Raw genomic sequence first — 14,685 nt, forward strand, 5'->3', positions numbered from 1 at the left:
GAAGGAGCCCTGAGGCAGGAGAGGCCTCTGGTCCGTCCCAGAGGAGGATCAGCACCTTCAGCTAGCAGCACCTGGTCCCTTGGAGTCTCACTTCCAACAGGAATTAGGACGCAACAGCCAGAAGACGGTGGTGAGAAATGACAGACAGAGTCAGCAGGACACGGGCTCTGCTGGTGGCTGATGTGTTTATTGGTTTGCAATATTCAATTTAGTAAAACAGCGGGAGGCGAGCAGAGCTATCCCAGGAGGTCACTACTCCAGCCGCATTCCACGGGGAACATCAGGGGAAGGCTCCTGGGGCTTCAAGAGACAGAGGCAAAGGGTGCAGCAGCTCTGGTCACATGAGTGGGTGAGCAATGGCAAGGTCTGCATGAGTGTGACTCGGGAGCAGAACCCCATAGGAGACAACAGACATTAGGGCAGCCTCTTCTTAGGAACTGGCAACAAATACAGCTTCATCACGTGGGGGATGGGCCCTGATTGTGGCTGGAGGCTCAGCGATGGAGCACCTCCAGGTCACAGCTGGGAAGCCAATGCTGCAGGAACTGCCTGTGTCGAGAACCTCAGATCTTGCACTGGCAGCACACGGGGACACAGCAGCTGGACTGGCAGCAGGAGGACCCACAGCCTGAGGAGCAGCAGGGCTTGCAGCAGCTGGACTGACAGCAGCAGGGCTTGCAGCAGCTGGACTGGCAGCAGGAGGACCCACAGCCTGAGGAGCAGCAGGGCTTGCAGCAGCTGGACTGGCAGCAGCTGGACTTGCAGCAGCTGGACTGGCAGCAGCAGGGCTTGCAGCAGCAGGATTGACAGCAGGAGGACCCACAGCCTGAGGAGCAACAGGGTTTGAAGCAGCTGGATTGACAGCAGCTGGACTTGCAGCCCCCACAGGAGCCACAGCCCCCCTTGCAGCCCCCACAGGAGCCACATCCCCCCTTGCATCCCCCACAGGAGCCACAGCCCCCCTTGCAGCCCCCACAGGAGCTACAGTCCCCCTTGCAGCCCCCACAGGAGCTACATCCCCCCTTGCATCCCCCACAGGAGCCACAGCCCCCCTTGCAGCCCCCACAGGAGCCACAGCCCCCCTTGCAGCCCCCACAGGAGCCACAGCTGGAGCAGGAACAGGCTGGCACACAGCAGCACACGGGCTTGCAGCAGCACACGGGCTTGCAGCAGCTGGAGCCACAGCCCCCACAGCTGGAGCCACAGCCCCCGGAGCAGCCACAGCAGGTCATGGTTCTGGAGGTGGAGGGTGGAGGAGGTGAGAGCAGCAGGTGGAGGGAGGAGTGAGGTGTGGGGCCTCCGGAGGAGCCAGGGCTTTAAGTACCTGCTGTTGTCACTGGGTGCCTTGGTTCAAGCTACTTCCTGAGCACGTGTTTGTTTGTTTGCTGGCTTTCAGGCTCTCTCTCTATCAACACTCACCTTCTTGTTTCTAAATCTGGCAGCTTCCTCGTTGGAATTGTAACTCACCTGGCCACCTGCCTTCTGCGTCCCAGGGATGTTGACTTCTCCCTTCCCATCTCAACTTCCTGCACATGCAGCTCGGTTTCCCTGGAAAACACCATCTCGTGTAAATGAACTTTCTTCACCAGAATTTTCCCCACATCCTCAGGGGTGTCCTCTATGTCCACACAGGGACACACTCCGGACACGCCCACCTTTGTCCCCTCAAGGCTTCATGCTGCTCGAGGTCTGTGGCCACTGCAGTCCAACTGCTGCCCAGTGCTATTGATTTTAAGATCTTCATGAGTTTCCTGTGTGGAAAGGGGTATCATGTTTGCTGTTTGAATTTCTTTAATTCTCAGGGTGGGTGCTTTTTTTTTTTTTCTTGTGCATCAATAATATTTTCCTTGACTTCTATTGTATGAAAAGTTCTTTGTGTTGGAGAAAACAAATTCCCTGTCCTGATGCTACTTTTATATCTTTTGGGTGATCATGGTGACACACACAGTGGGGTTGGCTTTCACATGGGCACTGGTCATGGAACGCCATTGGCTTCCCTTCAGCCCCCCCACCCCCCCTTGCACCTCCCCTCCCCCTCCCCTCCCCCCTCCCTCTGCTCCTCCCTCCCCCTCCCTCCCCTCCCCCTCCCTCTCCTCTGCTGGTCTTCCTTCCATCCTCTAATCTTTCCACTGGTTCCTTCTAGGCACACATCAGTGGCCCTCCACTGTGACCACCCACGCCTGCGCTAGCGTGACCCGGCCATTCCAGCCTGCGCCCCCCACTCCGCCTGTGCCCGCCCTCCCCTGCTGTCCCACTGTCTGTCTCCCTCTATTTCTGGCTCATTTCTCTAGCAGGATGTTCTCCAGCTCTGTCCCTTTGCAGCAGGGCCTTGGTCCTCCGTCTTCTTTGTGGTGGATCAAAGTCCCAGGGTATGAACACCTTTTCCCGTGACACACAAAGTTCCACTGTGGATGTCACTTTTTTGATCCGTCCACCTGCCAGCAGGCACCCGGGCTGGCTCCATGACTTGGCTGTTGTACTTTGTTTTTAACATGTTTGTGAGTTTGGTTTATGACATTTTCATTTTAAACTTTAAAAAATTTACTTCTTCTTTCCTTCTCCTCACAGTTTTAGGGATTGAGCCCAGGGCTCAGGCTTGCCAGGCCAGCACTCTGCCACTCCACCTCTGAGCAGCTCCCATGCCTTTTAAGACATGTTTAAAAATATTTCATTGTCTGTCTGGTCAGCAATCTAAAATGGTATCAAAATGAATGTTTATAGAGTAAAAAAAAAAAAAACCTTACCTTATTTGGAAGAGGTGAGAGACAGATTTGGGTACCACTTATTCTGGGTGCTCATGGGAGTGGGGCAGACAACTAAGAGGCACTTGCAGGGGGCTGAGCCAGCTCAGGAGGCACCCACCCAGCAGGACACCAGCCTGGTTCCTACCCCCAAACCAGTGAGCTCAGCAGTGGCATTTCCTAAGCCCCAGGGAGAGACTGTGGGGCCCAGGGGTCTTGGCAGAGCCCTCTCCACCTGCTGTACCCCCAGGCTGCCTCCACTGGAGCCCCCAGATGCTGCACAGAGAGAGTTTCCCATTTGGTTTTCATGCAAATGAGGGATCCGGACAGGACTGCCCAGACCTGGGAGATTAAAAAGGGGTGCTCTGATAAACGCGCAGGCAGCCCTGGCGAAAGAAGGTGCGGAGGGAGGACAGCCCGACTGGCCAACGTGATGTCCAGGAAACACCAGGGAGTGGCCCATATAGGGCTAAGCCCCAGAGCAATTAAAGTTTGGCATGTGCCAAAGGGCCACAGATGACATGGGAAATTCTAGGTGGGTTTTGAAGGGAGAGTGGAAGCCTAGGGACGCATGGGGACAGCTGAGCTCCTCACAACGGAATGGAGCAGGGAGCAGAATGGAGGAGGCTGGAACTTGAAGGCAGAAGGGAAAGAAAGACGGCCTCGTCCCAGGACGGCCAGCACCAGGAGCCCAGCACCAGCAGGGCCTCAGGGTGACCAGGGCTGGAAGGGGATCTGTAAATCCTCCCAGAAGAGAGTTGTGTGCCGCAGGGAGAGGCTGGCGCGGGTGCCAAGACTGAGACTCAGGGGCAAGCCCACGAATCCCAAAGGCAGGAGAACACGAAAATGAGCTCTGTGTCAAAGCCCAGTCCTCCGCCATCCGGGGGCGCTGGTGTCCCCTGCCAGGGCTCCCACCCTCCGTTTCCTTAGGGACCCTGACCATGCAGCAGGCCGCATGCAGAGGCTGCTGGGCAGCTTCTGGCCCCAGACTTCTTCCCGAAGTGGGTGGGTGAGGCTTGCCTGGGAGATGGCTTCGCTGCCCTCCAGCATAGGGTGGCCCAGCCATGAACTCAACTGAGGCTTTCCCGGACCTCTGAAGGTGGCCTTCTGTGTATGCTGCTAGACAAAAGGTGGCTGCTTAACTACTATTTAGTGGTGGGCAGGATGGGGCAGGGACCCAGGCAGAGGCAAGGTGCCACACTGGCCCGGGAGGCAGAGCATCTGGGTACCCACTGCCCTCCCAGAGGCCTTCTCTTCTCTGGAAGATGCTGGGTCCTCTCCTGGGCCCTTGCTGGTTCCCAGGAGGTCTCCTACTAAGCACCCCTTCCCTCCCGGGCCCACTGCCACCCCCTTCTTCCTCAAAAGGAACCTGCACTAATATTCTAGATACATCCATGCGCACCTGTGTGTCCTTTAAAGCTGTGAGAATTTATTTTTGTTGTTGTTATTTTAAGTTGAAGTTCACGGGCTTATTTCCTACTTCTCTCCTTTCTCACGCTGACCGCTGTATTTATGAAAGTCAATCTGTTACCGCTGTCGACCGTTGACGGGTCCTTGCTTCCCCAATGTTGAAGAATAACACCAGAGAAGCACGCCGAGGCAAGGTCAGAGTGGAAAATTAGAAGTTTATTAAAGGATAGCAGAAAAGACTTCTCCCGGAGGAAGAAGGGGACCCAAGAGATGGAATCCATTGAAGGGCCAATGTGTTCCCCTTTTTATAGTTTTCGGTGATGGAATGTAGGTGGGAAGGCCCCAAGGGTTAGGACACAGGTAGGCCAAAGAAGTAATCTGGGCACTTCAGAGTGAGCAACTTCAAGTTTGCTGTTCATTAACATTTCTTTGGGATGGGCTATTTTCAAATCTGCTGGGGGCTGTTTCCTGCACTTCATTAACATTCGGAGAGTTGCTCAACTTTTCCGGGAATTCATTCTCAACATGGCCTCCATTTTAGATTTCACTGGATATTAGATCCGATTTACCTAACTACACTGACTACCTAATTTTAAATCTGGCTTCAAAGCCACGTTTCTTTATAAAACCAAGAGCACTCTCCTCTCCCTGCAGTATGTGCTGCACCGCAGCTGACCTCCTGCCCTGGTGACAGGCACTGCGGCAGCCACACCTCCCACCCCAAGAAGCAGCCACAGAGCGGTCAGTGTCTCGGGCACACGTGCCCGTGGGCTGCTCCCATCCGTCGTCTGTAAAGGGGCTTTGCGATGGCGTCTCTCTGGGGGGTGAACTGTTAAGAGAGAAGCAGGCCAGCACAGGTGCCCGTGGAAGCCCTCCGCGAGGGCAAAGCCAGGTGCACGTGCAGGACTGTCGCGTGGCCCACCTGCCACGCCCACCTGTGGTGCGCCGGCTGCAGGGGAGGAGCCGGCTGCAGGGGAGGAGCCGGCTGCAGGGGAGGAGCCGGCTGCAGGGGAGGAGCCGGCTGCAGGGGAGGAGCCGGCTGCAGGGGAGGAGCCGGCTGCAGGGGAGGAGCCGGCTGCAGGGGAGGAGCCGGCTGCAGGGGAGGAGCCGGCTGCAGGGGAGGAGCCGGCTGCAGGGGAGGAGCCTACTCATGGCGCTGGCCACCGAGTAGTTTCGGCAGGTCTGGCGGGTGCGAGAGCCCTGGCTGCGGACTCTGTTTTCCCGATGTGGAATACCACCGATTCTTGGATACCCAGCAGACGTTCTAGAGCATTCCTGAATTCTCTCCTTCTGGTTTCCCTCTGCCAACCCCATTTTTGTGCACGTGTGCAGCCCTGCGGAGTGAACCCGGAGCTCTACCCCTGAGCTACCTCCCCAGCCCTATTCACTCTATTTTGAGGCGAGGTCTGGCCAAGTTGAGGGGCTGGCCTGGGGCTTGCTGTCCTGGGATCACAGGTGCGGCCACCCAGCGACTCCTTCCGCCAGTTCTGATTGCTCCTCTTCCCACCTGCGCGTGGGAAAACGGCTGCCTTGCCTTGTCCCACAGCGTGATGCAGAGAATCTGGGTCTTTTCTGTCATTTAAAGAGATGCATCTAAATTTTCTTAAACAGATATTTGCTTCTGGGATCTGATGACCTCACGAATCAAAGAATCTGCCCCTCGGCTTCTGGGCAGACCCACCATAGCTAATTTCATCGAAGCTCTCTGCTGCACCTGCTGAGGTGGCCGTGTGGACTCCCCTCCGAGCCACTGTGGCAAGTCACAATGGCATATCTTCTTGTGTGAATCCTCCTGCTGGACTGTGACTTGTTACTACTTAACAACCAGCCATATTCTTCTTGCTTTAGACGTTGTGCATTTGGCTTCTTAAGGAAATGCCTCTGCAGCCTTGTTTGGCAGCCTCCCGGGCGTTGAAGCCACAGTTACTCAGCTAGCATCTCGCAGGAATCTGCCCGACTGTCCCTCTGTACCGCCCCCCCCCCCCCCCCCCCGCAAATTCAGATCAGAGGACCACTGGGAGAAGCCATGTGGAAGCCCACGTGGGGCTGGGGGCTTCAGATTCTGGAGATGGTTTCCATGTCTTCAGGATTACTGGTCTGTTCCCTTTCAAGACCATGTGGTAGGGATGTGCCTCTTTGTGCTTTTCCCTGAAATGTGTCCAATCCTTCTAGAGTGGCTTGGATGCCCAGCTGCTGGGTCCAGATGGCCAGAGCCCCCTCGGTTGGCCTCTGTTCAGTGCCCTGCTTCCTTTCTGTAGTAGCGTTTCAGAGATTCCCCTCTTTTTTGCTTGGGTTTGCATTTGGCCATCTGTCCATGTGCTTGCCCTTCTGTCCTTTCTGTGCTTCTTTTCTGACCAGTACTTAGTTTGAGTACTCACCCTGTTCTCCACCTTCCCTGTCAAGCCTGACATTTTCCTGGGTGGCCCTGGCTCAGGGTATTTCTGTGACTTGAGGCTGAGTCACCACTGGGGCTGGGGGGCCGCCCCCTCCCTCCCCTGGCTGTGGCAGGAGGCACCTGGGGTCTGCGGCAGTAGTCCCCAAGGTGGAGCGCTGAGAGAGTAGTAAGGCCTACCTGTGTGTTTTAAGCTAAAAAAATTAACTGTGGAGCTTAACTAATATGTAGCATGTGCCAGAGAGGAGTGGACCCGCAGGGGGCTCCTTCTATGGACACAGTTGCATGGCCACTCTCAGAGCCTGTCTGTGGGTGGAGCCCTCTGGACGGGAGAATTCTAGAAGGGATCCCTGCTTTGAGAGAGTGCACCAGGAATGTCTGCAGCCCTCCCTTCCCTCTTTAGTTCTAGGACTGAAAAGCTGGCCATCAGTGGCCATCAATGGACCAAGAAGAACCAAGGCCCCCTCTCTGCTGGGAGGTAGCCATCCAAGGGCAGTTACCTACAGGAGTCAGTGCAGAATTGGGTGATTTATTTCAGCACTGGGATCTGAATGCATTCTGACATGACCCAGTTCTAAGGGAGCCCTGGTGACACCCAGCAGCCCGCTGCTAGGGTGAGGGGGCTGCCAGGGAGATAGTGCCCAGACACAGCCAGGTCCAGCCACGCCCTGACGACTGTGGGGCGGGCTCACGAAGCCACAAGCACAGGTGGAAGCCCAGCGGACCAGTGAACCATGACACCGCGGGCAGAAGGACCGGCTCTCACAGCGTCACCACGCAGCCACAGGAAGGACTGCAGCCACCGAGTCCATGCTGCAGCACAGGTGTTACCCCAGGAAAGGTTCCAGCTACTTATGCAGAAAAAGCCTGCTGGTTATGCGGACTTCAGGTGGCCCTGGACTTGCAGTATTTCATCTACACCACGCCACCACTGGTGATGGTCTGAAGAGCCAGAGCGAGTGTCAGAGAGGAGGGGCTTGGTCCATGGCTCTCAGCAGAGCTCTGATGTGCCCCTCACCTGGGTCACCTCAGTCCCCAAGTCTCCCAACACTCTCCCACAGCAAGGAAACGGCAGAACTGAGGGCTGGATCCAGGCCCCAGGACCCTCAGAAACGTCCCCTGGCCAGGGCTCCTGGGCACCATGGAGGCTCAGGGTGAAAGAGGGGCTTCTGAGAGCTGATGGGGCCGTGTCCAGGAGAGCCCCAGGTCAGCCAGCCAGGCAACAGCTGGGGCCCTGCTTCCTCCTGCTCCCAGGAGAAGTGGGGCCACCTGCTGACAGCGTCAGGGATTGCAGAGGAGACCTGCCTGCACCTTCAGGGAAAGCTCAGAGAAAACGGTCATTAAAAACACAGGACCAGGAGATTCTCTGGACCCTGGCACAAACAGGAACCAGGAAGTGACCACATGTCCAGCCTCACCTGATCCTGGGCAGGTACTTAAAGCCCTGGCTCAGGAGGCCCCACACCTCACTCCTCCCTCTCTACCTGCTGCTCTCACCTCCTCCACTCCACCTCCAGAACCATGACCTGCTGTGGCTGCTCCGGGGGCTGTGGCTCCAGCTGTGGGGGCTGTGGCTCCAGCTGCTGCAAGCCCGTGTGCTGCTGTGTGCCAGCCTGTTCCTGCTCCAGCTGTGGCTCCTGTGGGGGCTGCAAGGGGGGCTGTGGCTCCTGTGGGGGATGCAAGGGGGGCTGTGGCTCCTGTGGGGGTTGTAAGGGGGGCTGTGGTTCCTGTGGGGGATGCAAGGGGGGCTGTGGCTCCTGTGGGGGATGCAAGGGGGGCTGTGGCTCCTGTGGAGGCTGCAAGGGGGGCTGTGGCTCCTGCGGGGGCTGCAAGTCCAGCTGCTGTCAATCCAGCTGCTGCAAACCCTGTTGCTCCTCAGGCTGTGGGTCCTCCTGCTGCCAGTCCAGCTGCTGCAAGCCCTGCTGCTGCCAGTCCAGCTGCTGCAAGCCCTGCTGCTGCCAGGACAGCTGTTGCAAGTCCAGCTGCTGCAAGCCCTGCTGCTGCCAGTCCAGCTGCTGCAAGCCCTGCTGCTGCCAGGACAGCTGCTGCAAGCCCTGCTGCTGCCAGGACAGCTGCTGCAAGCCCTGCTGCTGCCAGTCCAGCTGCTGCAAGCCCTGCTGCTGCCAGTCCAGCTGCTGTGTCCCTGTGTGTTGCCAGTGTAAGATCTGAGGCTCTGACCACAAACCTTTGGTGGCCTGAGCTGCCAGGTCCCTGGGCTGTCCAGCTGCCTTTCCCCGGGGTCCTGTGTGCCCCACTGTTCACTGACTCCTTGCTCTTCACCCTGTGTCCTCTGAAGCATGTCACCAGGGTGCTTCTTACCCACTGGGCCCCCTCCTGCCTTCCTGCTTGCCTCTTTCCAGGACAACCCCTCCCTGTTGCCCTTCCTTTAAGATCCACAGTGGCCTGAGGTGGTCTGAGAGCTGCCCCTTCTCCCAGCCCTCTGACCAACCCTCCATCTCTGTCCCTATGCCAAGTCTATCCTAATAAACACAGCCCACGACCACAAAGCTCTCTTCCCAGCCCTTCTCTATGCGCCTGGATGGGGTGGGACACTGGAGGGACAGTGCAGTAACCAATGTGGGGGTGGGGGTCGCCGCAGTGGCACATGGGCCACCCTGAGGGAAGGGAACGAGCTGGAGGCCCCTGCTCTCCCTGGAGGCAGGAGAGGGCGTCTGAGGGGCCCCAGTGCAGGGGGAGTCAGATGCGGGGTGCCCAGGGCTAGTGCTTTGTCCTGGGTGGCACAGGAGGTTTGGGAGGGTCATGGCAGGGCTGAGTTGTGTCCCCAAGCCCTGTGTGGGAGCTGTGACCCCAGTGGGGACCCCATTTGGAAAAGGGCCCTTACAGAGACAAGCAACTTAGACGTGGTCATTAGGTAGGCCTAATGAGGTCCTTATGAAAGAGGACACGGGGGCCCAGGTGGTGATGAAGGCAGAGATTGAGGGGATGTGTCCAGAAGCCATGGGACACCAGGGACCAGCAGCTGGACAGGTCTGGAGCAGAGGCTCCCGCAGGAGGACCTGCTGTGCAGGCACAGAGGCTGTGGTCCCTGTTACGACCACCCTGGGGACAGAGCCCGGCAGCTTCCCGGGCGGGCGGGAGGGAGAGCTGGGGGCAGGCCTGGGACCCGCACTGCCTGGTGGCCGAGCCCGGGCAGCAGCTCACAGCTCATGGTGAGCACGCAGTTCCCTCCTGGTGCGCGGGACACAGACGGGCAACCTCCCCGCTCTGCTGTGCCCTAACGAAAAGCCATCCTCCCCGTGGGTGCGTGGCGACGGCTGCCCCCGTTGGCAACTCCTATCCTGCCCAGGTGGCATACTGACTGTGGGAGCCTGCAGGTGCTGAGGACCCCGTCAAGGTGGGTACATCAGGAGCACTTCTTTCCCGGTTCTGACAACCAGAAAATCTCCAGAGGTTTCCAGATGTCCTGTGGAGGCCAAGTCACTCCCAGCTGAGAAGCAAGTGTGAAATCACCTAGCAACCTGCTACTCCACTGGGAGTAAACGGATCTCGTTTACGTCACTCTACATCGAACTAGATGTGGAATATTGAAATTACACCCTAAAATGAGCAGGGCCTGGGTGCACCTGGTCACTGTCAATCACACCCTGGGTTGGAAAGTCCAGTCAGCTCAACAAGGGTAGAAAAGCATGCCCGGGGAGAGCGGGATACTCGGCTAAAATTCATGACCACGCCACCCCGGTGTTCGAGGTCCAAGCAGATCTGTCAGAATTCACAGGTTAATAGAGAGGATACTGCGGGCGAGGTCTGTATGAAGTCCGGTGTCCTGGGCTGGGCTGGGCTCCGGGCAGAGCACTTGCCTGGCCTACACGAGCTCCCAGCACCAAAATTGCCATGGCCACCGTCATCCTCTGGGGGATTTGACGCTGAGGAAGATGGCTAACTGACCCACCACAGTGTCAAAGGGCAGCATTTGCCCTTCCTCCTGAAGGCTCTTCGGCATCGGCAAATGCCACACGGGGTGTGGACGGTGCCCATGACAGCGTCTCCCTCGTACAAGGAGTCCAGGTGTCTTGATTTTCCTGCAGGTGGGGGCGGATGGCTGGCCTAGTGGCCTTCACCATCTCCTGCAGCATTTCCTGGGTGCTGTCAGAGCCACAATGGACTGGTCACTAGAACTGGTCACTACTCCCTGAGCAACAGGGTCACCACTGTCTGCAGGACGCATCTGCTGACCAGGCACTGTGAGTCAGCTGCAGAGGGCTCCGCTGAGGCCCAGGGAGGGCAGGTCCCTGCAGGGCAGCTTCCTGTCATGCCAGGCACCTGGGCACCAGAGGGTTTGGTATCTGTGGGGGCCCTGGACCAGTCCCCCGAGGGTACTGAAGAACGACCGCTTTTCCAATGACTTCCCCAGAGTCTCCTCTTGAGGGGAAACTCACTTGCCACGCTCTCCCTCTCCCCCTCCCTCCCTCCCTCTCTCCCCCTCCCTCCCTCCCTCTCTCCCCCTCCCTCCCTCCCTCTCTCCCCCTCCCTCCCTCCCTCTCTCCCTCTCCCTCCCTCTCTCTCCCTCCCTCCCTCCTTCCCTCCCTCCCTCTCCCTCTCTCTCCCTCCCTCCCTCCCTCTCTCCTTCTCTCCCTCCCTCCCTCTCTCCCTTTCTCTCTCTCTCCCTCCCTCACTCCCTCCCTCTCTCCCTCTCCCTCCCTCTCTCCTTCTCTCCCTCCCTCCCTCTCTCTCTCCTCTCCCTCTCTCCCTTTCTCTCTCTTGCCCTCCCTTATTCCCTACCTCTCTCCCCCCTCTCCCTCCCTCCTCTCTCCCTTTCTCTCTCCCTCCCTCTCTCTCCCTCCCTCTCTCTCCCTCTCTCTCTCTCCCTCCCTCTCTCCCTCTCTCTCTCTTTCTCCCTCCCTCTCTCCCTCTCCCTCCCTCCCTCTCCCTCCCTCTCTCCTTCTCTCCCTCCCTCCCTCTCTCCCTTTCTCTCTCTCCCTCCCTCACTCCCTGCCTCTCTCCCTCTCCCTCCCTCTCTCCTTCTCTCCCTCCCTCCCTCTCTCTCTCCTCTCTCCCTCTCTCCCTTTCTCTCTCTTGCCCTCCCTTATTCCCTACCTCTCTCTCCCCTCTCTCCCTCCCTCCTCTCTCCCTTTCTCTCTCCCTCCCTCTCTCTCCCTCTCTCTCTCTACCTCCCTCCCTCTTTCTCCCTCTCTCCCTCCCTCTCTCTCCTTCCCTCCCTCTTCCTCTCTCTCCCTCCCTCCCTTCCTCCCTCTCCCTCCCTCCCTTTCTCCCTCTCTCCCCCTCCCTCTCTTTCTCCCTCTCTCTCCCTCCCTGTCTCTCCCTCCCTCCCTCTCACTCCCTTTCTCCCTCTCCCTCCCTCCCTTCCTCCCTCTCCCTCCCTCTCTTCCTCCCCCTCCCTCCCTCTTCCTCCCTCTCTTCCTCCCCCTCCCTCCCTCCCTCCCTCTCTCTTTCTCTCTTTTATTTTCTTTCTTTGGTTCGGAGGATTGAACCCAGGAGAGCTTAACCTCTGAGCCACATCCCCAGCCCTTTTTTATGTTTTATTTTGAGACAGGGTCTCCCTGGGTTGCTTAGGGCCTTGCTAAATTGCTGAGGCTGGCCTTGAACTTTCGATCCTCCTGCCTCAGCCTGCTGAGCTGCTGGGATCACAGATGTGCCATGGCACCTGGCTGACGGAAATATTTCTTATGCCTAAAAGCAAGTCGGCCAGCTTCTGTGATGAAAACAGGCTTTTAAAACATTGATTGATTGACTGATTGATTGATATCAGGGATTGAACCCAGGGGTGCTTCACCACTAAGCTACATCCTCAGCCCTTTTAAAAAAATATTTTATTTTGAGACAGAATCTCGCTAAGTTGCTTAGGGTCTTGCTTAGTTGCTGAGGCTGGCTTTGAACTTGTGATCCTCCTGCTTTAGCCTCCAGAGCCTCTGGGGTTACAGGGCGTCCACCACCACACCTGGCCAAAAAGCTATTTTTGATAACATCTTTTCTCTGGGGAAATAGTGCTTTTAAAATGGAAAAGACTCGGGCCTGATGCCCGCCTGGGCTCTTTCCTCCTCCTCGAGGGTGGTGGGCAGGCTGTGCCCAGGACCAACGCAGGGGCGCCAGGCACGAGGTTGCCTCACACCTCTGGCACGGGTGACTGAATCCTCACATCTATGGATTTCTAAATCCTAAGAGTAACACGTGCTGCTGGTTGAACAGAAAGAGGAGCACAGAGAAAGTGGAGGGAACCGGCCCTCACCCAGCCGCCACCTCTGCCTCCGGTGGCCGTTCCAGGAAGGAGGCCGGGGGAGGCTGCAGAGACGAGTCCCGGAACCCTGCCCTCTGCAGAAAGCCTGGCACGGGGTCGGGCTGGACTGTGGGGTCACCAGGGGGGTGGCAGGGTGCAGCCCCAGGGTAACACAGGAGCTCGGGAGAGGACACGAGCAACCACCAGAGGGCGCAGCGGCCACCACGCCAGCCCTCACTGATCCCCACAAACAGGGGGCAGAGTCCTGGAAGGCACAGGTGCCTGGCCGTGCTGACGCCGCCCCAATTCCTCACCAGTCAGCCTGCGAGGAGGAGCCGAGGCTGGGCCAACAGCCCCCTGCCTCTCCGGCTGGGCAGTGGGGATGGGCTGTTTGCATGGGGGAAGAAGGACGTGACCTCTGCTGCCCACTGCCTGATGCCCACGGCTCCCATCCCCAGGATAGAGGGGCCCTGTGCTGCCCCTTGTCCTTAGTGTCTGTCTGTGCTGGTCCCTGAACTGTGGCACTGACCAGAAATGCAAGGGAGCCTGGGTTCTCCCTGGAGGGACGCTCCTGCCTGCTGTCCGGGGCACAGGTGGCCCTGGGCCCCAGCATCACACTGGCCCTTGAGGAGCACCCCGAGGGCCACAGCTGGGACACCCACAACAACATGCCTCCTGCCTTTCTACCCCTTCCACACAGGGACAGAGGACCGTCACAGCAGGAGGTGCTGAGCCAGTGGCTGCCGCCACCTGCTCCTTCACGTCAAGGTCACCGGAGCACGGACAGCTCAGCACCGACAGACTCAGATTTGGGTCTCAGCCGCTGGTGGCAGGTGAGGAGTCACCAGCTGGAGGGCCAGAAGGAAGCGCCAGGCCTTCAGAGCTGTGTTGGTGACAGGAACAGAACTCCTGGGGAGGAGTGGCCGTGTCCCGCTGTGGCTCAGGCTCCGAGGCTGCCCTGCACCAGCATCTCCTCACTCGGAGGTCACGGGGAGGGACCTGGGTGTAAACACTGCCACTACAAGAAGGTGCCCTCTTTTCTGTTTTGTGAGCAGAGTGCCCACGGCTCAGGGAAACCACCCAGGTCACAACATAAGAGACCCCAGAGCCTCTGTGGGCCCTGGATTTCCTGCACGGGGTCAGGTGGAGGCATTTAGTGGCACTCAGTAGATGCATGCTGACCCTGACTGCAGGCCCGAGGCCCGGCTGGCTGGACAAGGCCTTGGGTTGCCTCCTGAGCCTCATCCCCACTCCCATGGTGCCTGCCGGGCTCCCAGGGGATCCGGGTCCTTTTGGTTCTCCAAAGAAAGGGGGTGTGTGAGTTCCTGTGCGTCCTTCTGTCTGTGTGGGTGCAGATGTGGACAGACACGTGAGCAGTGTGAGGACCCGGTCTCTCAGCCACCTCTGCAGCTGGATTCTGGGTCCACACAGTACAGCACACAGAAAGACAGAGGCAGAGACAGAGGGTGTGCTCTGAGGACTTAGCCCGAACAGCTGTGGCTGGGCCAGCAGCGCTGCTGCAGGCTGCAGGCTGAAGACCACGTCCCTTCCTTCCTGAGGAACCCCAGAATTTCTTTTTTTTTTTTAAAGTAAGACTCATTTTTTTTTAAGAGAGAGAGAGAGAGAGAGAGAATTTTAATATTTATTTTTTAGTTTTTGGCGGACACAATGTCTTTGTTTGTATGTGGTGCTGAGGATGGAACCCGGGCAGCACGCATGCCAGGCGAGCGCGCTACCGCTTGAGCCACATCCCCAGCCCCCAGAATTTCTATTAAGGCCATCAACTGATTGGATGAGGCCCACCCACGTCATGGCAGGTCAGCTCAGAGTCTCTCGATCTCCACACTGATCCCAACTGAAGATACCTTCACAGCAATATCCAGGCAACCAGGCACCACGGCCTGGCCAGTCGGCCCTGCCATGGCCACTGCCGGCCTGCCATGGGGTGC

The 14,685-nt window shown here is 58.1% G+C and overlaps 2 protein-coding genes across 2 annotated transcripts; one reads left to right on the plus strand and one right to left on the minus strand.

The window, feature by feature from the left end:
• Positions 1-563: 563 nt before the first annotated feature.
• Positions 564-1,232, minus strand: LOC139707043 (keratin-associated protein 5-2-like). Its single transcript, XM_071617019.1, has one exon. It carries the CDS (start codon positions 1,230-1,232, stop codon positions 564-566), a length of 669 nt encoding a protein of 222 aa, XP_071473120.1.
• A 6,832-nt stretch (positions 1,233-8,064) lies between these two features.
• Positions 8,065-8,712, plus strand: LOC139707044 (keratin-associated protein 5-4-like). Its single transcript, XM_071617020.1, has one exon. It carries the CDS (start codon positions 8,065-8,067, stop codon positions 8,710-8,712), a length of 648 nt encoding a protein of 215 aa, XP_071473121.1.
• Positions 8,713-14,685: the final 5,973 nt, after the last annotated feature.

Source organism: Marmota flaviventris, chromosome 9, assembly GCF_047511675.1.
Source record: "Marmota flaviventris isolate mMarFla1 chromosome 9, mMarFla1.hap1, whole genome shotgun sequence".
Taxonomy (NCBI): domain Eukaryota; kingdom Metazoa; phylum Chordata; class Mammalia; order Rodentia; family Sciuridae; genus Marmota; species Marmota flaviventris.